The following is a 26,877-nucleotide window of genomic DNA, read 5'->3' on the forward strand; positions in this document are numbered from 1 at the left end:
GGTAGTTAAAATGTTATTATTCTAAAAGTGCATTTTTTCAAATATTTATATAAATATTACTTTTCAGGAATTATATTAATACTCACATCACTCTGCAGATTATAGGCCTTCTTTGCCTGGATCACATCATTCTGATCTGGGAGACAGGTCCACTGGTGCAGGTAATGTCTGTAGTCAATGTCACTGACCAGGGTCTGGCATTTCTTAGCCAGTAGGATGTCCAGCATGTCCACTGGCATGTTGAACTTGGTCTTTGTCTTCTCAAAGTCCTTCTTGTACTCCCTGTCACTCTGGATCTTGGCCACGTGCATCGACCAGACCATTTTGGGATCATCCTGGAGGCTGCGGCATCCAACATGATGACCAAGCTGCTTGCGGTAAGCTTCCTTGTATTTGTACTAATGGTGAGGAAAAGAGGTTTGGTTTAAACATTGACAGTAATTTTAGTGTCTCTCAGACAGCAATATCAAAATATGTAGTACTTGCTGAACAGCTCTTACCATGCTTGCAATATCTCTAGATGCTTTTGCTGCCTTGATTGCAATGGCATCGGCACGCAAGTCATAACCTTTAAGTTTGGATTTCTCCCATGCTTCATGGTAAAGTTTCTAAATGGACAGACATACGTGATTTATTAGATTTTGCATATGAAAAACATTAAGCCCAAGTTCCAATCTTTATGGTCGTGTTGGTCAATACCTGGCTGATGTTGGCAGAATTACTCTTAGCCAGAAGAATTTCAGGTGTGTCTGGCATAACATGAATGGTGGTTTTATCAGCATCCCAAGCTTCAGTGTATAAGCGCTGCAGAAAAGAAACACAACAGTTAATTATCCTTTCTATACCACAGTAACAAAAGATAAATGTTTTACCTAGCCAATAAATTCTAGAGATATTTGATGATAGGTTGGGGATTGAATATTTTCCTAATTGACTGGAGAGATATTTCATCCACATTCAAAGCTCAAAATAAAGTTATTATCGAAGTACATACAAGCACTGAACTGAACTGAACTAAACTGAACATTCATAGACTGCTTCAAGCACTGTGGTTTGATGTTTAATATTCTATATGTTATTGAGTCTTTTTTTTGCCATTTGTGTTATTTTTGCGCATTGGGTGTTAGATGTTTTCTTTGAATGGGTTCCATGCTATTACTTTTTGTGGTCGTCCATAAGACGACGAATCTCAGGGCTGCAAATATATTTTGATAATATATTTCAAAATGCACTTTGAATATGTCACCACATATAACCCTGAGATTCATTGTCTTGTGGGCATTCACAAATCCAAAGAATAATAACCATAACAGAACCCTCTAAGTATTCCTCTAATGTATTAACTGACCTGAGAAGAGGAAGGAAGTTGCAAAATAATCTTGACTATGCAGTACGAATTAACATTCTGAAGTCCTAATACATATGAAATTACTTAAGGGTTATTTACTCTGTGAAAAAGAATTGAAAATAAATTAAATTATTGTCTATAATCTTCACTTACTTTATTAAGATTCTGAGCATTGTTTTTGGCTAACACCAGCTCAAGAGAATCAAGAATGCTTGTAAACTTAAATTTATTTGGCTGCTGTCGATACTTCTTCTCACTCAGGATCTCCCCAGCTTTTTTAACCTTCTCAACCTCCAGTGAACCTTCAGGACTCCATCCAATTCCACGAAGCCATTCCAGGTCTGATTTGTACACCATCTGTAGATCCAAAGAATTGCTTCATTAAGGATTAAGCTAAATCAGGTAGGTGACTAGGCTTTCAAATGAAATTTGGACTGCATGTTAAACGTCAGGCTAAGTTGAGTTAACCTAAGTTAACTTCAGCTCTAATAGTAGTACATGCAAAACTTCTAGCAGTTGTTCACTTTGGCTTTTAACTCTGTGCACCAAAGCCTTATTCAAATAGAATTATACCAAGAGATGCTGATATTTATTTATTGATTGAGATACAGCAGAGAACAGGCCTTCCCAGCCCTTCAAGCTGCCCCACCCAGCAATGCCCCTGATTTAATCCCAGCTGAGTCACAAAACAGCTTACAATGACCAATTAACCTAACAACTGGTACATCTTTGGACTGTGGGAAGCAAACCTCACGGGGAGAACGTACAAACTCCTTACAGGTAGTGGCGGGAATTGAACCTAGGTCACTGGTACTGTAAAGCATTGTACTAACCACTACGAAAACATGCCACCCAGGTCGAGACCCCTCATCTGGGTTCGCAGTCAGGAATGCTCACCAACAGCTCTATTTTTTTGGGAGGCTAAAGAAATTTGGTATGATCCTTACCAATTTTATGGATGCGCCACAGACAGCATCCAATCTGGATGCCTTATGGCTTGGTATGGCAACTACCTTACCTATGACTGTAATAAACTGCAGAGGGTTGAGGGCACAGCTCAACACACCACCGAAACCAGCCTCCCCTCCATGGACTCTGCTTATGCCTCTCACTGCTTCAGTAAAGCACTCAACACAATTAAGGACACCAGCACCTTGGACGTTCCCAATCTTCCCCCTCCCATTGAGCAAAAGATACAAAACTCTGTGAGCATGTACCACCCGGCCCAAGGATACAGAAGTTTCTACCCCACTGTTATAAAACTATCAAATGGTTCCCTAGTACGAAAAGATGTCATCTTGTCCCCACAACCTTCTTTGTGATGCCCATGCACCTGCACTCTCCTTGTAGTTGTTACACTTTATTCTGCATTCAGTTATTATTTTACCTTTCATTATCTCAATGGAATGAATTGATCTGTACGAATAGTAAGACTATAAGACAAAGGAGCAGAATTAGGCCATTCAGCCCACTGACCCTTCAGCCCAGCTTTTCACTGTAAGTTGATGCATGTGACAATAATAAGTAAGTTCCAATTCCTCCAGCAGCTTGTTTTTTGGCTTCAGAGTAATAGTAAGCAAATTTTCATACTCCATTAATGCATCACAATACTCAAAGTGCAGTGTTATTGGAGTACTGTGAGCAGTTTTGGGCCCCTTATCTAAGAAAAGATGTCTGGCATTGGAGAAGACCCAGAGGAGGTTTGCAAGAATGATCCCAGGAATGAAAGGTTAATATACCCATGGGGGCATTTGATAGCTCTGGGCCTCTACTCCGTGGAGTTTAAAAGAATGGGGGGTGGGTTGGAATCTCATTGAAACCTATCGAATATTGAAAAGCCTAGACAGAGTGGATGTGGAGAGGATTTTCTTATAGTGGTGGAGTCTAGAACTACAGGGCACAGCCTCTGAACAGAAGGACATCCATTTAGAACAGAGACGAGGAGGAATTTCTTTAGCTAGAGGGTGGTTAAACTGTGGAATTCATTGCCACAGACAGCTGCGCAGGCCAAGTCTTGAGTATATTTAAGGCGGAGGTTGATAGATTCTCGATTAAATAGGACATTAAAGGTTATGGGGAGAAGGCCAGATATTGGGGCTGAGAGGGATAATAAATCACTCATGATAAAATGGCAGACCAGACTTGATGGAGCGAATGGCCAAATTCTGCTCCTGTGTCTTCTGGTCTTATCATTAACAATGTGAACTTTTCTTCCATTTTTTTCATTTTGTTGAATATAAGGACTCCAGTCCAATTCCATTCAATCAAATCTCCAATACATACAGTAGACCTTTAAGCAGTAGACTTACTGAGCAAGAAGCAATGTTAGTCTGGATGGATTCTAAGTTTCTTCAATATTTACTCAGCAAATATTGTTAAAGATCTTTCTACTTCTTTACAGCACTCCCTTTGGATCAAGAATTACTTGCTTCCACTCTGGCTTTATGGGTTCTGAGGTGTTGATGAGGCCAATGTGGTATTTCCGCAGATGGGGAATCAGGTGACTGATGGGGGAGTGGCTGGGTAGTCTTTGAGGTAGTGCTTTTCCTTTTCCCCATTCACACCCCAATGTATAACCTCAGGGTTCCCAAGTGCTCCCTTCCATTTTGAGTGGTCACAGCTTAGAGACCAAAGTCCCTTTCATTTTTACAATGCAAGTTGTAAAATGATATAAAAAAAACTCAACTTCAAGCTCAGAATAGCTCAGGTCAGACACTGTCCTTGCTGACTTATTGTGACAAGTTTTACTATAAAAAAGACTCCAGGTGGTCAATTAGGTTATCATGATTGTATTTCTCAACATGCCTTGTCTATATTGTTTCACCATGCCAAAAAAAGGCAGGTAACAAATCATGTATATCATGGGGGCAGAATTAAGCCATTCAACTCATTGAATCTGCTCATGATTCGATCATGGCTAATCACCCAACCCTATTCTCCCTGTAAGCTTTGACACCCTTATTAATCAAGAACCTAAGGACCTATAGACTTTTGTTTAAGATGTGTCCAATGACTCGGACTCCACAGCCATCATTGTCAACAAATTCCACAGATTCACCGCCCTCTGCCTAAAGAGATTCATCCGGCAGATCATTGTTCTACAGGATATGCTTTTATCCTAAGGCTGCGCCCTCTGGTCCTAGACTCTCCCAGCCTCATGATCTTCCATGCACATTTCTAAACAGTTTATGCAGTTAAGTTGTCCCCTAGTATTTTTAACATTGAAGCAATTGAATGAACTTTAGGAATCCAATACTGAGCGTCTCAGAACTACAGCACAGATAATGAAAGGAATGAAATGGCTTTTAAAGTGACAGCTTATCTCAAATAAATCGCTTAGCGAGTACTGGTGAATCACACTTTCACTTCCAGAGGTAAGTGTGAAAAGGCCATAAGACCATAAAACAAGAGAGCAGAATTAGGCCACTTGGCCCATCAGATCTGCTCTAACATTTCATCATGGCTGATTTATTATCTCTCTCAACCTCATTCTCCTACCTTCTCCCTGTAACCATTGATCCCCTGACTAATCAAGAAGCTATGAACCTCTGCTTTGAATATACTCACTGTCTTGACACCATAGCCACCTGTGGCAATGAACGCCACAGATTCACCACCCTCTGGCTGAAGAAACTCCTCCTCATCTTCGTTCTAAAACAGAGGTTCCCAACCTTTTTTTAATCCCATGGACTCCTACCATTAAATGAGGGGTCCATGGACCCCAGGTTGGGAACCCCTGTTCTAAAGGGACGTCCAATTTTTCTGAGGCCATTCTCTCTAGTCCTAGACTCCCCAACTATTGGAAACATCTATTCTACCTTGGCCTTTCAAATGGCAGATCTTTCACCAGAGAATTGCTTTGCTTTGGACAAGCTGCCAGCTGGTCCATCAGACAACAAATGAATGACTGCCTGCATTGGATGGTAATCAGTATATAATCCAAAATCTCTGCAGGAAGACTGAGATCTCTTTGCAGAATTGATATCTGTGAATTGCATACAACCAGATAATGAAATAAACTACCACACCAGCATCAACAAGGCCAAGTTCCTTTGAATATTAAGGAAGAAATTTCCTTTTTCTTAACAAAAGATCAGACTTGTTGAGATAACGGAGGACTAATTGCTTTCCTCAAATAGAAAGTTTAAAAATACAATAGAAACCTGCACAAGTTCTTCATTTATGAGGAATGTCATTTCTGAAATATTCTGACCAATTTCTCAAGAATTCCAAAAGGGATTTTTGAAGATGTACTTACATCGCTCTGCAAGTCATAGGCCTTCCTTGCCTGAATTACATCATTCTGGTCTGGAAGACAAGTCCATCGGTGTAGGTAACGTCTGTAGTCAATGTCACTGACCAGGGTCTGGCATTTCTTAGCCAACAGGATGTCCAGCATGTCCACTGGCATGTTGAACTTGGTCTTGGTTTTCTCAAAGTCCTTCTTGTATTCCCTGTCGCTCTGAATCTTGGCCACGTGCATGGACCAGACCATCTTGGGATCATCCTGAAGACTGCGGCATCCAACATGGTGGCCAAGTTGCTTACGATAGGCAGTCTTGTACTTGTACTAAAGCAGAAATCAAGAAAACTATGTTGCTTTCATGTAATAAGTTCAGCTCAAGGTAACTGCATTTGGAAAGTGGCAAGATACAGTATAGGCATTCAGTAGTGTAAAATAAACTGGTTCACTTACATCGCTGGCAATATCTCTGGAGGCTTTTGCTGCTTTGATTGCAATGGCATCAGATCGCAAGTCATAGCCTTTCTTCTTAGACTCTTCCATTGCAAGTCGGTACAGTTTCTATGGGGACAGACGAGACAATATTCTTAGTGACAGTTTCAAAACAAAAGTGGACTTCTTTTAAATTCTCATGATCTTCTACAGATGCATGGTTGAGAGCAGCCTGACAAGCTACATCACTGTATGGTATGGAAACTGCACTGCCATGGACAGGAAGGGTCTACAAAGGGTATTCCAAACTGGCAGCAGCCTACCTGCCAACCAAGGACATAGATATAGAAAGGTGCTGGAGAAAGGCCACCAGTATCATGAAGTATCCCACTCACCCAGCTTGGCCAGCTTGCCCCACTACCATCGGGGGAAGGCTATGTAGCATCAGCACCAGGATCACCAGGCTCAAAAGCAGTTATTTTCCTCAAGCAGTAAGGCTGATCAATATCTCCACCCACTAACCCACCCTAACACCACCGCTTTATCATTTCCAGTCAGAGTCACCTTTTGTATACATTCTCTTGTGCCTTTGATAAGATGGCAATTTGCTTGGACACAGCTGGTTATCAAGAACACCAAGTACTGCAGGTCCACCCCAGCAGCGAGTTACTCAATAGTGGTGGAGCTGGATATCGTGTTGTTGCCTGCTACAGCCACCCTGGGAAAAAAGTGTCAGAGTCGGTGGAGCCCATGCGTGATCCGACAAATGTTAGAAATGTTTCTACTGTGATCGCAAGACCCTGTTGGACATTGATAATGTGGAATACTGTGAGACCGATTCACTGGTTCATTGTTGAGACACATGGTTGTCACACGGACCAGGCCCTCATGCATTGGCGTTGTGGTTGCGGCCGCTGGGGAAGGAGACGCCAGAGACAACTCTGTGCTGCTGGATTCTATACCGGCCCAGTCCCATCAGTGCTGTCCTCTAGTGTTCACTCAGTGGAAGGACAAGCTGGATCAGATCATCTGTAGCTGCACTTGTGCGAGATGATGAACTGCTGTGTGCTTGTTCTTGCAGGAACATGGCTTCAGGACCACGTCCATGTACCATCAATCTACAGGCCATGACACTCAGAGACTTGGGCTATATTATTATTTTTTACATATTTTGTTTCGAAAAGTATGTTTTTCGGCCATCAGAACTATAAGCAATATATGTACTGTGTGCTGTATGTGACTGTTGGAATTGTACTTTGCACCTGGGCCCCAGAGGAATGCTGTTTTATTTGGCTGTATTCATGGGTGTGGTTGAATGATGATTAAACTTGAACTTTACACTTGTGTACTGGAAATGATGTTCAACAATCTTGAGCCTTGAACGTCCTTTAACTCATTTCCGGGTAAAGTGCTGGACAAGAATCTCTCAATGTGCAAAGTAGGAGGCTAAAAGTAGAAATTTCATTTGAAATTCCAGGTAGTTAGTAACATGGTTAGGGTTAGCTTTTGAGACAGCTACACAAGAGCTCATTCACATCCACCCTGGCCTAGACAAGTTCATTTCCTGGTTATTGTAGTTGGATGAATCTCATAGACCTGAATTAAGAATGTTGCCATCTGAACTACAGATTCAGTAATTCACAACACTAATATTGTACCCACTGGTGGCAGGGTGAAGATTCGTCGCTACCAAAGGAAGCGTAAGGCGCTTCTTCCCTCCACTAGCCTGCATATCACCCTTGGTCATGATGTAGCACCTGCTTAGCCCTCGCGATCAGGGTCATGTGAAGCCTTGGGAGCAAGGCTGATGGTCGTATGAGCAACTGGTGCATATCACAAGTCTGGTTATCTGACCACTGACTCCAGGCAGACTGAAGAGTATTGTTAATTGGTGAGGTCTCCTGTCTAGTAAAGACACTGCCCAGAAGAAGACAATGGCAAACCACTTCTGCAAAAAAAAATTGCCAAGCACAATCATGTTCATAAGACCATGATCACCCATGCTGTACGACACAGAATATAATGATAATGATGATGATGATGATGATGAGGAAGAATATTGCATCTACTTATATACCCTAAATGTAAAGTAATATTGTGAGTGATTATCATTTGAAAATGGCATTACACACTTACATCGCTGCATGTAATCTGGTTCTGCTTTGCCAACGTAATCTCTGGAGTATCCGGCATGACATGGATTTTGGTTTTGTCAGCTTCCCAGGCCTCAATGTATGCCCGCTGAAAAATAAACCATTACAAGGCTTAGCACTTTGAAGGTGAACATTCAAGACATAATTTCCAACAACCAAATGAAGAGTCCAACCTTATTCATAATGTGCGCATTATTCTTCGCTAGCATCATGTCCATGGAGTCATTCAAGCTGGTGAATTTAAACGCTGCTGGATGCTGGCGGTAATTTTTCTCACTCAGGATCTCACCCGCTTTTTTGACTTTGATTACATCTAGTGATCCATCAATAGACCATCCAATACCCTTCAACCATTCGAGGTCTGATTTATATACATTCTGGAAGATAATTTTAAAGATTCTTGTTTAGCCTTAAACACAAGAGGTTCTGCAGATTCTGGGAATCCTAAACAACATGCACAAAATGGAGGAACTCAGCAGGCCAGGCAGCATCTATGGAAACGAATAGAGCTGACGTTTCGGATCAAGACCCTTCATCAAAACCTGCTGAAGGGTCTCAGTCTAAAACTTCAACTCTTTATTCCTTTACCTGATCCGTTGAGCTCTTTCAGTATGTTGAGTGTGTTGTTGTTCTTGTACAACCTTCACATTTATCATTGCTGTGGTTGACTTAATAATAATAATAACATCCATCTGTGATGTTAGAATTTACATGAGTAAGCATTTCAGATCAGTAAGATGAGCAAAAATTGCTGGAAGCATTTAGAGGTGAGGTAGAATCAGGGTATAACAATAGAGTTACTCTTTCAGAAGAACATACATTGGTCTCTGTTCCTATTAACGCTACCTTACCAGCTGAGTACTTCCAGCAGATTGTGCTTCCAGTTTCAAATATTCAGCGTCCCAATATTATTTTAAATACAAGTCACAATATAGTGTCACAGAATACTATAGCACAGAATCAGATCTTTTGGCCCATCGAGTGCATGCTGACCTGGTCTTCTGCCAAGTCCTATCAACCTGCATCTAGATCATAGCCCTTCAAATCTCTCCAGTCCATGTACCTACCCTTATATAAAATTCAAGTTTATTGTTTTCTGACTCTACATATATTCATGTAACAACTACAGCATGGAAACAGGCCATCTCAGCCCTTCTAGTCCGTGCCGAACGCTTACTCTCACCTAGTCCCGCCGACCTTCACTCAGCTCATAACCCTCCATTCCTTTCCTGTCCATATACCTATCCAATTTTTTTTTTTATACAACCAAATGAAACAACATTCCTCTAGATCAATGTGTACCAACAAAACATATATCACACACAGCATGTAAACCAAAATAAGTTAATAAAATATAATTCAAAATGCATGTAGTGGGGTGGACAGGTAAAGAGTAAACAGTTTGCTGTCCCAGTGATGAGACCTCGGTGGCAAGGTATTCATCAGGGTTTTCAACTTCTTTTAAATGTTACAATTGAACCTGCATCTACCACTTCTGCTGGCAGCTTTTTCTACACTTGAATGACCCACAATAAATAAAATACGTACACTGCACCGCAAGCCTGACTATCATGACAATGAAATACTAGGTTTGTATAACACCTGATCACAATACATTGCTTTTGAAGCAAGTGTGGCAACAAGTATCTCACACACAGGCAAATCACCATTGTTTATGAATGAGATGGCTGAGGAAGAGGAATTGAGCAGGATACATCCACTGTTCCAGTCAAGATGGTGCCAAGCTTCGGCCTCCGTCAAGATCGGAACTCTGACTTAGCTGCTTTTTAAGTTCATACAGAAGGTCTTGGGTACAGAAAGAGGAGTCAGGGGGTCAAGTTAGGGACAGGGATGTGGAGGAGTTAGAAATCAGACCTCCACTTTGCGTTCAAAGGCTAGTGATGTAGAGGAGTAAAAAAGGATATCCATGGATGTTGGGCTGTCCCATGTTGGTGCGGTCCCGGGCAAAAGGAGGCATGAGAGCTGGTCAGTATGCACCCTTGGAGTTTGGGGCCCTATCATTGGCTATCCCCATGGTTGCTACTGAAGATTGGAGCCTGCAGGTCGATCAGAAGTCAAAGATGATGGCCGAAGCTTGGAGACAAGAGGTCCGTCTTGGAGTTAGAGGACTGTTGGCAGGTACTAAGTTAAGAGGTACTAAACTACGAGGTGAGTAGATTCATTGTAAATTGTCCTGTGATTGGGCTGGTGCTAATTGAGTGGGTTACTGGGTGGTGTGGCTTGTTGGGAGAGAAGGACCTGTTCTACGGTGTATCTCTAAATAAATAAATGATATAATGAGACCATTAAAATCTAGGTTTTCCCATCTCTCAAGCCACCTCTTAGCAAAGGCACATGTCAATGGTGAAACTTACCACCATCTTTAGTGTGTGGATTTTTGAAGAAAAGGTGTTTACAGAGCAAGAACTCAAAAAGTGGCACGAAGGTCATGTCCCAGTCTGGAATTCACTGATAGCCTAAACCAAAAACGAGCTCTTAAATTATAAAGATTATCATCCTGAATCACTGACACCTTCTCAGGTGTACTAAAGGAATTTAAACACGTTCGGCAAGCAATCCAAAGAATTCTCTCCCTGTGCCATAGGCAAACATACCCAGTGATAATGGAAATGTCAGCAGTCCATGTTACCAATACAAGACTGGCAGTACTAGGCCAATGAAAATGCAAATTTCAATCTTCCAACTTTGCTACAAAGACTAGGTGCACTCTTGGATTATAATGAAAGTTATTTCACAATTTTTCTGATTAACTTTTCAGAAATATTCAAGGATATAAAAAGGCACTCACATCGCTCTGCAGATTATAGGCCTTCTTTGCCTGGATCACATCATTCTGATCTGGGAGACAGGTCCACTGGTGCAGGTAATGCCTGTAGTCAATGTCACTGACCAGGGTCTGGCATTTCTTGGCCAACAGGATGTCCAGCATGTCCACTGGCATGTTGAACTTTGTCTTTGTTTTCTCAAAGTCCTTCTTGTACTCCCTGTCGCTCTGAATTTTGGCCACGTGCATGGACCAGACCATCTTGGGATCATCCTGAAGGCTACGGCAGCCAACATGGTGGCCAAGTTGCTTCCGGTAGGCTGTCTTGTACTTGTACTGTTAAAGTCAAAATTGTCATTTTCACTTAAAAAGTGAAAATCCTATGCTACATGTATAAATGCTACATCAGAAATGACAGGAAAATTGTCCAAAATCTGATATGTATCAGATAAAATAAAGTAATAACAAATATAAATCACTTACGTCACTGGCAATATCTCTCGATGCTTTAGCAGCTTTGATGGAGATAGCATCTGCTCGCAGGTCATACCCTTTTTTCTTAGATTCTTCCATTGCAAGCTTATATTGTTTCTACAGATAAACAAAACAGATGAGATAGACTTTCACACTGCAACATTTGTAATCTTTTCTCTCCTTTAGAAATATTTGCACCTACTTACATCACTGAAATTGAGTTTGTTCTGGTTTGCCAACAGGATCTCTGGTGTGTCTGGCATGATGTGAATATTAAGCTTATCCTTCTCCCATGCTTTCGTGTATGAATGCTGCAAAGAGATTTTTTAATAGGGATAACGTTAATCAACTTTCATAATTTATCACTAGTGAAATTATTCATGTGTAACACAGATGATCCAATAATTAAGTGTCCCATACACACCCAGAATCCAAATGAAGTTTCCAAGAGACATTAACTATGTATGTCAAGGGTTCCCAACCTGGGGTCCATGGAATTATGATATTGAAGTCAAAGCAAAATCAATCAGTGGTGGGAGGGGGTGTGGGGGGAAGATGGACCCCTTGTTTAATGGTATTGGTCCATGGCATTAAAAAAAGCTGGGAACCCTTGATATAGATTGTAGTGGAACTCACATAGCAAGCTGTTCAACACTTTTCCTAATGTTAAGTCATGTAAAACAGAAGGAGACGTGTTTTGAGACTTCATGTTATCTTGAAGTGTTTCAAGAGGCTGGTTGTGGGACATATCAACTCCAGTAACCCCAGACAACCTTGACTGATTGCAATTCACCTACCAGCAAAACAGGTCCATGGTGAATCCCATCTTTCTGGTTCTATCCTCAGCTCTGGATAACAGAGCCATGAGGTCAGACAACTGTTTATTGATTATACCTCTGACTTCAGCACCATAATTCCAAACAAACTTACCTACAAACTTCTAGACTCTGTACCCTCCTATGATACTAGATCCCTGACTTCCCTGACCAACAACAGACTGCAGTCAGTAAGGATAAGCAAAGAAATCTCCACCATGAATTGACTCAACACTGTGCCCTACAATGTTGTATTCTCAGCCTCTAGCTGTACCTGCTATAAACCCACAAATGCGATCAATTCTGCTTTAACTCCACTTACAAGTCTCTAGATGACATCACTGTAGTGAGCTGTACCTCAAATATCTAAAGCAATGACACTCTTGGTGGATATAAAATAACTGGGAGGGACAGACGATAGATCGTGGAGTAGATTAAAAGTCAGCACAACATCATGGGCTGAAGGGACTGTATTGTGTTGTACTGTCCTGTTCTATGTTTTATTCTTCTAGCCTGTTATTATCAAGTTGAGGTTATGCTGACACCAGTTTTGGTATTATTGCCTAATTTTGAACATTATGTATCTATGTTTTATGTAATAAAGATATTGAGTACAGGGAGGAGATGGAAAACTTAGAGGTGGTTGTCAAGGCAACAATCTTTCCTTCAGCAAAATGAAAAAGTTGATGACTAAATTCGGGAATTAGTTTGGAGGACACACCTCTGTCTGTATCAAAGTTGAAGAAGTGGAGATGGATAAGAACTTCAATTTCCTGGGTAGCGGAGTGGAGATATATCTCTAGCAAAGGAGATGCAAGGCGCTCCTTTTCTCTGCAAACTTGCAGGTCACCCCTTGGCAAGTTGTAGCACCCACTCACCCCCCACTAGATCAGGGTCACATGAAACCAAGAGAGCAGTTGGTGGATGGTCATACGAGTAGCCGACGCATATCACAAGCTCTGGTTATGTGGTGAATAATGCCAGACAGACAATTTCTGAAGAGTATTGATAATGGCTGGGGTCATTGGTCTTGTAAAGACATTGCCCAGAAGAGGGCAATGGCAAACCACTTCTGTCGAAAATTTTTCTAAGAACAATCATGGACCATTATCACCCATGTTATATGACACAGCACATAATGATGATGATGATGAAGAAATATCACTGGGAATTTGTCCTGGGCCAATCACTTAGATGCCACGGCCTAGAAAGAACACCATTGCCTCTCCTTGCTCAGAAGTTCAGCATGTTCCTCATGACTCTTACTAACTTTTACAGATGCAGCTAGATAGGATGCTTTCTGTGGCAAATATTGCAATGCCCTGCCCAAGACTACAAGAAATTACTAAGAGTTGTGAACAGAGACTAGATCGTCACGCACACTAGTCTCCCATCCTCTAGGTCTGACAACTTTCAAGAGGCTTGTCGCTATTCCAGATAACACACCTGGCTTGACTAGTGTCCAACCCACCAAACCAAACATTCATTTCCTTTGTTTTCAAGTTGTGATCCTGCTTGACTACAAGTTGGAGTGGAGTCACCTTCCATCCCCTACAGTAGGAGAGTAGGGTAAGAAGAACAGATGTATGGCAACATTACCGCTCACCACATAGCTTAAAAATACACCTTCATCATCACTTAGTCAAAATTCCGGAACCTTCTACATAGAAGTTCATGACATGGACTGTAAATGTCCAGATTGCCATCTTATTAGGGCATTAGAAGTTGATAGCAAATGCAGGCAATATATATAATGTTATGAATTAATTAAGTTATTGTCAGATTTATTATAGTCTATCTTATATAACAGTTTTACTCACTTGACCTAATTGTTAGGCTGTTTGCTTTAGATTTCTAAAAATCAGGAAACTACTCCTGCTTGATGCAAATTGTACCTTGTTTTCAGACTCTCACCATTCGTGGAAGTTTGGCAGTGGAGTGGGTTTAAATAAGTTCTTTTGCACGTATAGATAATTTTCAACAATCTAAAACACAATGTGCCTACAATGACAGCTGTAGTTCCTTACATGAGCAAGTGCCTTACCCTGTCGAGATTCTGGGAATTGACCTTTGCCAATGCCATGGGAATGGAATCCATCAAACTGCTGAATTTAAAAGTACCAGGGTGCTGCCGATAGTTTTTCTCACTTAGAATTGTTCCAGCTTTCTTCACTTTTTCATATTCTAGGGATCCATCGGGCATCCAGCCAATACCCTTGAGCCACAGCAGATCTGACTTGTACTGGTTCTGTTTCACACAAACAAGTGAGAATCAGGATTAGGGATAAAACATTGGGAAGATCATACTTCAACCAACCTGTGCATCAAATTGATTTTCCAGTGCTGTTCTTGCAACCACCATGCAAATCAAAACAAACTCTAGGCCTCACCACTGTGGTCTTCAGAGAGGGATGGTCTGGAAGTAGTCTCAGGTGGTGGCACTGAAGCCCTGATAGCCTCTTGATAGCAATACTGTCAAAAGTCTTTACAAATATGTCTACTGTTTCTGATAGTAAGTCCATAAGACACAGGAGCAGAGTTAATCATTCAGCCCATCGAGTCTGCTCTGCCATTCCATCATGCCTGATTTATTATCTCTCTCAACCCTGTTCTCCTGCCTTCTCCCCATAACCTTCGATGCTCTGACTATTTAAGAACCCATTAACTTCCACTTTAAATATACCCAATGATTTGGAATCCACAGCGGTCTGTGACAATGAATTCCACAGCTTCACTACCCTCTGGCTAAAGAAATTCCTCCTCATCTCTGTTCTGAATGGACATCCCTCTAGTTTGAAGCTGTGCCCTCTGATCCTAGATTCACGCATTATAAGTATCATCTTCTCCACATCCACTCTAACTAGGTATTTCAATAGTTGATAGGTTTCAATGGGATTCCCCTTCATTCTTCTCAAGTCCAGCAAGTACAGGCCCAGAGTCATCAAATGCTCCTCATACTTTAACCTTTCATTTCCAGAATTATTTTCATGAACTTCCTCTGGACCCTCTACAATGCCAGAACATCTTTCCTTAGATAAAGCTCTAAAACTGCTCACAGTACTCCAAGTGCAGTCTGACCAATGCCTTACAAAGCCTCAGCATCACATCCTTCCATTTGTATTCTAGTCCTCTCGAAGTGAATGCTAACATTGCATTTGCCTTTCTTACCACCATTTGAACCTACAAGTTAACCTTTAAGGAATCCTGCACAGAGACTCCCAAGTGCCTTTACACCTCTGATTTTTAAAAATATCTCCCTGTTTCGAAAGTAGCCTAGCCTTTAATCCAAAGTGCATGACCATACACTTCCCTACACTATATTCCATCTGCCACTTCTCCAATCTGTCAAGTCCTCTGTAGACTTTTTGTTAATTCAAAAAACCTATCTTCAGGTGGTGCTCCTCCACCTATCTTCATATTGTCCACTAACTTGGAAACAAAGCCACCAATTCCGTCATCTAAGTCATTGACGAGTAGTATGAAAAGAAGCTGTCTTATCACAGACTCCTGCAGAATCCCACTAGTCACAGGCGAAAAGGACCCCTTTACTCCCACTCTTTGCCTCCTGCCAGTCTGCCAATCTTCTATCCATGCTAGTATCTTTCCTGCAATACCATGGGCTCTTATCTTGTTGAGGAGGCTTATGTGCGGCACCCAGTGAAAGGTCTTCTGAAAATCCAAGTACACTGCATCCACTGACTCCCCTTTGTCTACCCATCTTGTTATTTCTTCAAATGATTCAAACAAATCTATCAGGCGAGACTGCCTGTTAAGGAAACCAAACTGACTGGTCTATTTTATCATGAGCCTGCAAATATCCTGAAATCTCATCCTTAATAATAGACTCCAACATCTTCCCAATCAGTGAAGTCAGGCTAACTGGCCTATAATTTATTTTCTTTTGCCTCTCTCCCTTCTTAAAGAGTGAAGTGACATCTGCAATTTTCCAGACCTCTGGATTCATTACAGATTCAAGTGATTCTGAAAGAACATTACCAATGCCTCCAAACTCTCTTCAGCTATCTTTTTCAGAATCCTGGGTTGTAGTCCATCTGGTCCAGTTGGACCAATATATTCAATATATTCAGACTTTTCAGTGTTCCAAGCACCTTCTCCTTCGTAATAGCAACAACACTCACTTCTGCCCTGACACTCTTGCATTTCTGCTGTTACACTAACAACTGTCTTTTCCCTTTTTCATGCAGTAAAACACAAAACATTTGATTAACACCAAAAGCAACAGAATAGGTTCTTCAAGGATATCCCAACAATTTCTCTTTGAAGTGTAATTGCTATAATCTGTTCACTCCACGAGGAGCCATTGAACATTTTGTTAAGAATATAAGTGCTGTAAATACACATAGGGATTAAATACTTACATCGCTCTGCAAGTCATAGGCCTTCCTTGCCTGAATCACATCATTCTGGTCTGGAAGACAAGTCCATCGGTGCAGGTGACGTCTGTAGTCAATGTCACTGACCAGGGTCTGGCATTTCTTGGCCAACAGGATGTCCAGCATGTCCACTGGCATGTTGAACTTGGTCTTGGTTTTCTCAAAGTCCTTCTTGTACTCTCTGTCACTCTGAATCTTGGCCACGTGCATGGACCAGACCAACTTGGGATCATCCTGAAGACTGCGGCATCCAACATGGTGGCCAAGCTGCTTGCGGTAGGCCGTTTTATATTTGTACTATAACAAAAGTCATTCAAAGTACAGTTAACTCTGTGTAATTAAACATTTAATGCTGACATTTTACATTCCATGACGAAATAAGTCCACTTACATCACTGGCAATATCTCTGCAGGCTTTTGCTGCTTTAATTGAAATGGCATCAGATCGCAGGTCATAGCCCTTTTTCTTTGACTCCTCCATAGCAAGTCTGTACAGTTTCTGTGGAAGCAGAACAATATACACAATATATTAACATATCACACCTGTAATCAACAGTGCTCCAGATGCAGTTTGCCCTTTGGATTGTGCAGAATATATTTCTGCTTTTACAATTCCTTCCTCCATTTGTTAAATGTTTCATTAAAATGTTCTGAATAATTGCTGCTTTTTTACTTCTTAAAATTTATCTTATATATTTTTAATAAATGCACTTCTCCCTTTCAACCCTTTGGTCTGTAATCATTCACATTTTTAGATTATCCCCTTCTCCTGTCTTGCTCATCTGTAAACCTGAATGTACGGCTCTTTATGCTGCATTTTTCTAAACAACAAACAGTAAGTTACTTCACAAATTAGCAAACTATTAAAGTTAATTTCACTATTGTATGGAAAGATTGAATAGGTTAGGATTTTATTCCTTGGAATGTAAAAGATTGAGAGGAGATTTGACAGAGGTATAGAAAATTATGAGGGGTATAGACAGCTATGGGTAAATAACCTCACAGCCTTGTGGGTAACCAAGGTAGTGGGAGGCAGCAGTTACAAGTGATAAGCTCTCACCGATTAACAGTCACTTGCAGAAACTGCAGCAAGACCTGCCGCTGCTGTACAGCCACAGCAGGTGTTGCAATTCTACAATGGACTGACCCATAATGCACGCTATATTTCTATTGCCCTTCGAGACAGACAGACGCCATCATCAGCATAGATAGGGTAAACACAAGCAGGCGTTTTCCACTGAGGTTGAGTGGGACAACAACTAAAGGTCATAGGTTAAGGGTGAAAGGTGAAAAGTTTAAGGAGAACATGAGGGGACACTTCATCACAGAGGGTGGTGAAAATGTTGAATGAGCTGCCAACGCAAGTGGATGACTGGATAGGTACATAAATGGTAGGGGTACAGAGAGCTAAGGTTCCAGTGCAGGTTGATAGTACTGGGCAGTTTAAACGGATTGGCACAAACTAGACAGGCCAAAGGACCTGTTTCTATGCTGTACTTTTCTATGACTCTATGATTCTATTTGTTCAGTTGGAATCTAGGTTACTTGACCTGCACAATAAACATTAGACTATCTTAATCATGTTAATCAATATTTGGAATCCATCTTGAGCCCCATTAAAGGCCCACCCTTACTGTAGTAAAATGCTACTATCAAGTGTGTCTTCAAAATAATTTCTCACACTTACATCACTGCAAGTAATCTGATTCTGTTTAGCCAATATAATGTCTGGTGTATCAGGCATGACGTGAATTTTGGTCTTGTCTGCCTCCCATGCTTCAATATATGCACGCTGAAAAACATATGCAGGCAAGTTAGTTTTCTCATGGGCCAAACAAATTTACTGATAAAAATAGATGTTTTCCAAATATCAAGCAGAATAAAATAATTCAACCTTATTCATAGTGTGTGCATTATTCTTTGCCAAGGTCAAATTCATGGAGTCAGACAAGCTGGTGAACTTAAATTTCGATGGGTGCTGACGGTAGTTGGCCTCACTCAGAATCTCACCAGCTTTTTTGCTCTTGACCACATCTAGCGATCCAAGAGGAGACCATCCAATACCCTTTAGCCACTGAAGGTCCAGTTTGTATTGATTCTAGAATGAAGGAAAGAAATTTTTGCAGAGTTACTCTATTTACACCACGGAAATTAGTTCAAGCTGAGAATAGGTGAAATGGTTTGAGATTTGAGTGAAGGGCAGGAGATATGTTATAGCAGACTTTCTCTCAACAATCATTTGCTCTCACTTACAATTGTGGCAGTGCCTTTTGCCTGATGCAAGATGAGCTTCCTTGAACATGTAAGCTCATACAATATCAGCAAAATCAAGGAGTTGATTATAGACTCCAGGAGGAGGAAATCAGAGGTCCTAGAGTCAATCCCCATCAGGGGATCAGAAATGGACATGGTCAGTAACTTTAAATTCCTTGGTGTTATAATTTCAGAGGATGTCTCCTGGATCCAGTGTGTAAATGCCATTATGAACAAAGCACAGCAGCACATCTACTTCCTTAGAAATTTGTGAAATTTTGGCATAACATCTAAAACTTCGAGGAACTTCTATACAGTAGATATGTGGTGGAGAGTTATTGACTGGCTGTATCATGGCCTGGTATGGAAACACCAATATCCTTCAATGGGAAATCCTACAAAAAGTAGTGGATACATCATGGGTAAAGTCCTCCCCACCACTGAATACATCTAGACAGAACACTATCACAGGAAAGCAGCATCCATCATCAAGGACCCACACAATCCAGGTCATGCTTTCTTCTTGCTGCTGCCTTCAGGAGCCTCAGGACATATACCACCAGGTTCTGGAACAGTTATTACCCCTCAAAAATCATGCTCTTGAACAGAAGGAGACAACTTCATTCTACTTCACTTGCCCCATCAGCCAACCACAACCTATGTATGGACTTAGACTTTTCATCTCAAGTTCTTGATATTTATCGCTTGTTTGTTTGTTTGTTTGTCGGTTTGCTTGTCTGTCTATTTATTTATTTATTTATTTATCCATCCATCTATCTATCTATTTATTTATTTATTTATTTATTTATTTATCCGTCCATCCATCCATTTATTTATTTATTTATTTATTTATTTATCTATCTATCTATCTATCTATCTATCTATCTATTTATCTATCTATCTATCTATCTATCTATCTATCTATCTATCTATCTATCTATTTATTTATCTATCTATCTATCTATCTATCTATCTATCTATCTATCTATCTATCTATCTATCTATTTATCTATTTATTTATTTATTTATTTATCTGTTTATTTATTTATTTATTTATTTATTTATTTATTTATTTATTTATTTATTTAATATTTGCACAGTGTGTTGTCCTTTGTGCACTTTTTGTCTGTCCTGCTGGATGCAGACTTTCATTGATTGTATTGTGTTTCTTGGATTTACTGTATAACAAAAAAATGAATCTCAGGTTTGTACATGGTGACCTATATGCATATTTGATAATAGATTAATTTCAAACTGGTGAATTTGGAGTTTTTTATGGTGTTCCTAATGCACCAACACTCTCTTAATTTGTAGAGTGCTAGCATTATAAATAGGGAGGAAATAAAGGTAGATCCTTTTACATGAGGGGAATGCGAGTGGGAATATCTTCACTCAGAGGATGATGAGAGCATGGAACGATCTGCCAGAGCAAGTGGTGGATGCGGAGTTGATTTCAACACTCGAGAAATTTGGATAGGTGCAGGGATGGGATGGGTGTGGAGGGCTATCGTCCAGGAGCGGTCGATGGGAGCAGGCAGATTAATGTTTCTGCATGTACTAGATGGGCTAAAGGGCCTGTTGCTGTGTTGTCATATTCTATGACTCTATCCTTTTGAATGGTTTCACCTAAACATTGACTGTTTACTTATTTCTATAGATGCTGAGTAACTCCAGCATTTTGTGTGTGTGTGTGTTACTCTGGATTTCCAGCATCTGCAGAATCTCTTAAGTTAAGGATAAATTTGAGTCCAATGAGTTCGTATAATATAGCACTTCAGTGAAAAGCTGTAAATATACACTATATCAAACTATATGCAGAACTGCAAATACAGAGGAAAACTGGGACAGGTCAAAGCTGTAGTTTAAGCAATAGTTCCATATGATCAGCATGGAACACAGTTTCACTACCTTCCTGCCTCAATGCACTTTTCAGCACATTTACAACCTCTGCCATCAACATGAGGCTAATTAGTTCTGTCTCTACATTCTGTTTGATATTTATGCAAAGTACTAATTAGATCATCAGTCAAAAGAATAGATTTTACCCTTGATAAGGTATGCTCCTAGTAATGAGCCATTGACTTGCAAAGCAACAGAAAAGTTCTTCGTGAAGAGCCTGGAATGTCAACTGTTTATTCTCTTCCACAGATGCTGCCTAACCTACTGAGTTCCTCCATCATTTTGATTTGTGTTTTGGTCTGGATTTTCAGCATCTACAAAATCTCTTGTGTTTATACTTTACGCATTTCTTCCCCAGGGTAGCTGGTAAGTGCTGATGTGATCCTACATGGTGAGGGCAGGAATGTTGATGGGCCTTAGATTCATGTAATGTTTGGGATGATGTAATATTTAATAATGATTGGGACAGAAGGCCTACTAATGAAATTTAACCTTGGATTGAAACTTTTGAGAGGTAACTAAGCTGTTAAGTTGAAAAGAACTGAATATGTTCCCGAATGTTACTGCATAAACTATGAAAACTTGATAACTATTCTTTTTTAAACATTTTTATGCTTCATATTAAAAAACACAGAAACACTTTTAAACAATTGAGAATGCTAAAACAAATTCAATGAATTAAAAATCATGTTTACAGTCTCATAATTAACATTCTCACTCACAAATCTAATCCTTGATTCAGTTTACTAGGAAACTGCCACAATTTTATGTACCATTAGTAAATTATTGCTGCATGAAAGGAGTGCTGTCAATCGAAATCAGCCAGCAAATCTGGGATATGCAGAAGTCTCTAAACTTTTGGACCTTAACTGCAGTGTTTGCTGGCTGTCTGGGACAGGAACCCTATCATCTGTAACTTGCTGGCAAGTTCTCAACAAATCTACCTATTGCCTGGGCATTTCCTACATACTGCAGTTAGCAGGCCAATCCTTCAGAAAGCATTGGACTATAAAAGTTATTTTATTAATTAACCATCTTAAACCAAAGCAATATTTGGGTGCCACAGTAGCGTAGTGGTTAGCATGACCCTTTTACAGCTCGGGGCACCAGAGTTCAGAGTTTAATCCCGGCATCCACTGCAAGGAGTCTCTGTACATCCTCCTCATGGAATGTGTGGGTTTTCTCCAGATGCTCCAGTTTCCTCCCACAGTCCAAAGTTGTACTGGGTAGGTTTATTAGTCATTTTCAATTCTCCTGAGATTAGAGTAGGGTTAAATTGGGGCTGTCGGAGATTCAGGGCGGTGCAGCTCAAAGGGGTGGAAGGACCTATTCTGCGCTGTATCACTAAATAAATAAAAAAATATATATTTCAAACCATATTTTTAGATAAGTTAATATAGGAACTAACTCATAGAATATCCTGACTTAATTTTCAAGAAACTGATATTTAATATCTTAACTTTTGCTCTGTCAAATGTTATTTCAAAAGAGTTGTGTTGGACTTGAAACACTCACATCACTCTGCAGATCGTAGGCCTTCTTTGCCTGGATCACATCATTCTGGTCTGGAAGACAGGTCCATCGGTGCAGGTGACGTCTATAGTCAATGTCACTGACCAGGGTCTGGCATTTCTTGGCCAACAGGATGTCCAGCATGTCTACGGGCATGTTGAACTTGGTCTTGGTTTTCTCAAAGTCCTTCTTGTACTCCCTGTCACTCTGCATCTTGGCCACGTGCATGGACCAGACCAACTTGGGATCATCCTGAAGACTGCGGCATCCAACATGGTGGCCAAGTTGCTTACGATAGGCCGTTTTATACTTGTACTATAGTAAATAAAGTAAAATGTTATTTCTGATTCTAAACACCTTAAAGAGTGAAATGGACAAAATCGTTTTATACGCACGTCACTGGCAATGTCCCTAGAAGCCTTTGCAGCCTTGATGGAAATTGCATCATTTCTTAGATCATATCCTTCCTTCTTCAGTTCTTCATAACCCTTCTTGTATAGTTTCTATGAAACCAATGGACAAACATATTGAAAAATGTATCATTCTAACTGCATAGCAATTCCCCAAAGCTAAAGTTTGTTCCAATCAAATACATAGGCCATTTGGAAATATTTGCCTAATACTACACATAACCCACTGGGATTTGTGATATGGGATTATAAATTATGGGCATTACCTTGTTAATTGGTTTATTATTAACTCCTGTACTAAGATACAGTGAAAAACATTTGTTTTGGATGTCATTGATACAGATCATTCCAAAATATCAGGATATTCCAAAAGGAAAAGCAATAAATGAACACAGCACAGTGAGTTACAGAGATAATGCAGTGCAGGGTGTAGGATTCAAAGGCTACAATGAGGCCAAGTCTTCCATCACTTCCCCTAATATTTCCTTCTCTATCTTTGCATTCATGTATGACTTATCACAACACTGAATCAGATTGGAACATTTTCAATGCTGACAATTTAATTTACCGACAATCTGTGAGTTTCAGTAAAAAAAAAATTAAAGATGTAAATAAATGAACTCCATGAACTGAGAGAACCAGAGCAACAGATGCAAAATGCTGAAAGAACTCAGCAGGTCAGGCAGCATCTATGGAAATTTATCAACAGTTGATGTTTCAGGCTGAGACCCTTCATCAGGACTGGAATGGAAGGGGAAGATGCTAGAATAAAAAAGATAGGGTAAGGAAAGGAGGCTAATTAGAAGGTGATAGGTGAAGCTAAGTGGCTGGGAAAGATGAAGGGCTGGAGAGTCATGCACATGTCAAATGTCATGACTTAATGTCTTATCTTAATCTGATAAGAGAGGAGAGTAGATCACAGAAGAAAGGGAAGGAGAAACGAGCCTAGGGGAGGTGATAAAGCAGCTGAGAAGAGGTGAAATGTCAGAGTGGGGAATAGAAGAAGTGGGGAGGGGAATGGTATTTGTTTACCGGAAGAAGAGGTCAATATTCATGCCATCAAATTGGAGGCCATCCTGAAGGAATATAAGGTGCTGCTCCTCCACCCTGAGGGTGGCCTCATCTTGGCACAGGTTCACATGTCAGCCATGGACTAACACTTCGGAAAAGGAATGGGAATCAGAATTAAAATGTTTGGCCAACAGGAAGATCCGCTTGTGGTGGATGGAGCAGATGATGCTTGACGAAGCGGTGCCCCAATTTATGATGGGTCTGACCAATGTAGAGGAGGCCGCATTGGGAGCACTGGACACAAAAGACGACCCCAGCAGATTTGCAAGTGCAGTGTTGCCTCATCTGGAAGGACTGTTTGGGGCCATGAATGTAGGTGAGGGAGGAGATGAATGGGCAAGCATAGCACTCAGGCTACTTGCAGGGCTATGTGCTGGGTGGGAGATTTGTGGGGAGGGATGAATGGACAAGGAAATCACGGAGGGAGGGATCCTTGCAGAAAGTGGGATGGGGGTGCAGGGAGAAAGTAAAGTTATGTTTATAGTAGGATCAAGAAGATCTTCAATTCTCAATTTGATAGCACTCTTCTCTTTGGGAGCAATGTATATTCAATTCGATGTTGGCTTGTTCATAGGTGCATTGCTAACTTTAAAAGTAACGATAATTGACAGAAAATTGACCTATGGGCTATCACCATTTCTTCCTTTTGCACTATTTATTTACTTGGTCATTTATAGTAACTTTACTTCATTGCATGGTACTGCTGTCACAAACACCAAATTCCACGCCATTTAGGCCAGTGATGCTGATTTCACAATCAAAGCATGGATAACTCTTTTAGATTTACAACCAGTTCAGACTCAGCACTCCTCGAATACTGGCCCTTGAAAGATCTCCCAATCACTTTATCCTGCTTCTAATGACCATCCCGTCAATTGCCTGGAGCACAACACCAGTACCTTCCCAAACCTCTCCAAACCTTCTTTCCATGGTCTCCCCTTTTGCCAAGATGTTGTCACCCTTGGGGTGGAGGGGCAATACCTTATAATCCATTTGGGTACCCGCCAACCTGATGGCATGAATATCGATTTCTCCTTCCAGTAAAAAAAAATTCTGCCCCCACGCCAAATTTTTATTTCTTTTCACCTGCCTTTTACTTCCCTTGGGTCCTTTCCTCCTTCCCTTTCTCCTATTGTCCACTCTCCTCTCCTATCAGATTCTTTCTTCTCCAGCCCTTGACTTTTCCTACCTAACTGACTTCACCTATCATCTTCTAGCTAGTCTCTACCCCCACCCCCACCCCACCTTTTTAATCTGGCTTCCTTCTTAGACCTGAAGAAATGTCTCAACCCAAAACATAGGCTATATATTCACTTCCATAGACGCTGCTTGACCTGCTGAGTTCCTCCAGCATTTTGTGTGTGTTGCTTTGGGTTTCCTGCATCTGCAGACTTTATAGTTTTTGTACCTAAAACCTCTTTCTTTAAAACATGCATCCATTTCATCACCTTGTCGAACACCTTCCAATGTTTACAGTGCCAAAGGTTTGCCTGATCACTTTCCTAAGAGACACTTTGTTTATGAATATGGTGTGTTAAATATGTAAAGCAGAACTACATGAACATCTTTAGCACCAGAACACTTGAATATTGAACTCTATTTGGGTATATTATTTATACTGAAATGTCTTGCAGAGAATTATTTTCGCTGAATACTAACCCAACTTGGCACTGAACAGGCACTTACCTCACTAATGTTCATTGAATTTGCTTTGGCCAGTTGGATTTCAGGAGAATCAGACATAATATGAACCTTGGTCTTGTCCTTCTCCCAGGCTTCTGTGTAAAGCCTCTGATATAAATTGAAAGAAAGAAAATTAAAATGACAAATACATGGGATCAATGTTTCAACTAGCGAAACCTTAGGGATAACTAGTAAATGTTACCCTTGCCAGTAACTTAAACGTCCTTAGAGAAGACTTAATTAGAACATACTGAAACAGTTCTACCTTGTGTAAACAAAATTATGAGGGGTATAGATAGGTTAAACACTAGCACGCTTTTTCCACTGAGGTTGGGCGGGACAAGAACTAGAGGTCATGGGTTAAGGCTGAAAGGTGACATGTTTAAGGGGAACACGAGAGGGAATTTCTTCACTCAAAGGGTGGAAAGAGTGTGGAGCGAACTGTCGGTGCAAGTGGTGGATGTGGGTTTGATTTGAAAATTTAAGAGAAATTTGGATAAGTACATGGAGGGATATGGAGTGCTATGGTCTGGATGCAGGTCAATTGAACTAGGCAGATTAATAGTTCAGCACAGACTAGATGAGAGACAGAAAAGGCTTGCCAAAAGAGCAATATTATGATAGTTATGGGGGATTTCAATACGCAGGTATATTGGGACAATCAGGTTATTTGGCTATTAGTACTGATCTTTCAAAAATCACTAGATCTGGAATGGTTCCAGAGCACTGAAAAGTTGTGAACATCACTCCGCTCTTTAAGAAGGGAGGGAGACAAAATATAGGAATTCATTGGCTGGTTAGCCTGACATCATAGAGATTTTGAGTATTTGGTCAGCACGAAGTTTCCCTAAGGCTCGTGTTCCACAGGGGTCTGTGTTGAGTACACTACTTTTTACGTTATATGTAGATGAAAGAATTGATAGCTTTATGACCAAATTTACAAAGGTAGGTGGAGAGGCATGTAGTGTTGAGGCAGCAAAGAGTCTGCAGAAGGGTTTGAACAAATTGGGAGAATGGACAAAGAAGTGGCAGATGGAATACAACGTAAGGAAGTGCATGGTCATGCACATCAGTCAAATGAATAAAGATGTAAACTATTCTCTAAATGGGGAGCAATTTCAGAAATTGAAGATGCAGAGGGATTTGGGAGTTCTGGTGTAGGATCTCCTGAAGATTAACTTGTAGAGTGAATTGGCAGTGAGAAAACAAACACAATGCTAGCATTTATTTCAAGACAATTACAACATAAGAGCAAGGGCATACTACTGAGGCTTTATAAGGTAGAGGTCTGACCACATTTAGAGTGTCGGGTGTAGGTTTTGGCCCTGTCTTTAAGAAAGGTTGAGCTGGCATGGAGAGAGTCCAGCGAAGTTCCATGAGAATGATCCTGGGAACAAAAGGGTTA

General features: G+C 40.6%; 1 protein-coding gene across 1 annotated transcript in view; it reads right to left on the bottom strand.

The window, feature by feature from the left end:
* Positions 1-26,877, bottom strand: part of neb (nebulin) — a 322,851-nt gene that overhangs the window by 198,855 nt on the left and 97,119 nt on the right. The window contains exons 48-66 of the mRNA XM_059971179.1: positions 25,476-25,580; positions 22,704-22,811; positions 22,312-22,623; positions 18,539-18,742; positions 18,332-18,436; positions 17,036-17,143; positions 16,630-16,941; positions 14,295-14,498; positions 11,642-11,746; positions 11,445-11,552; positions 10,986-11,297; positions 8,350-8,553; positions 8,160-8,264; positions 6,045-6,152; positions 5,607-5,918; positions 1,502-1,705; positions 700-804; positions 501-608; positions 87-398 (exon numbers count right to left, since the gene is read on the bottom strand). Coding sequence (XP_059827162.1) covers positions 87-398; positions 501-608; positions 700-804; positions 1,502-1,705; positions 5,607-5,918; positions 6,045-6,152; positions 8,160-8,264; positions 8,350-8,553; positions 10,986-11,297; positions 11,445-11,552; positions 11,642-11,746; positions 14,295-14,498; positions 16,630-16,941; positions 17,036-17,143; positions 18,332-18,436; positions 18,539-18,742; positions 22,312-22,623; positions 22,704-22,811; positions 25,476-25,580 — 3,441 coding nt within the window. The remainder of the gene's footprint in view (positions 1-86; positions 399-500; positions 609-699; positions 805-1,501; positions 1,706-5,606; positions 5,919-6,044; positions 6,153-8,159; positions 8,265-8,349; positions 8,554-10,985; positions 11,298-11,444; positions 11,553-11,641; positions 11,747-14,294; positions 14,499-16,629; positions 16,942-17,035; positions 17,144-18,331; positions 18,437-18,538; positions 18,743-22,311; positions 22,624-22,703; positions 22,812-25,475; positions 25,581-26,877) is intronic.

This window comes from Hypanus sabinus, chromosome 5 (genome assembly GCF_030144855.1).
Source record: "Hypanus sabinus isolate sHypSab1 chromosome 5, sHypSab1.hap1, whole genome shotgun sequence".
NCBI lineage: Eukaryota > Metazoa > Chordata > Chondrichthyes > Myliobatiformes > Dasyatidae > Hypanus > Hypanus sabinus.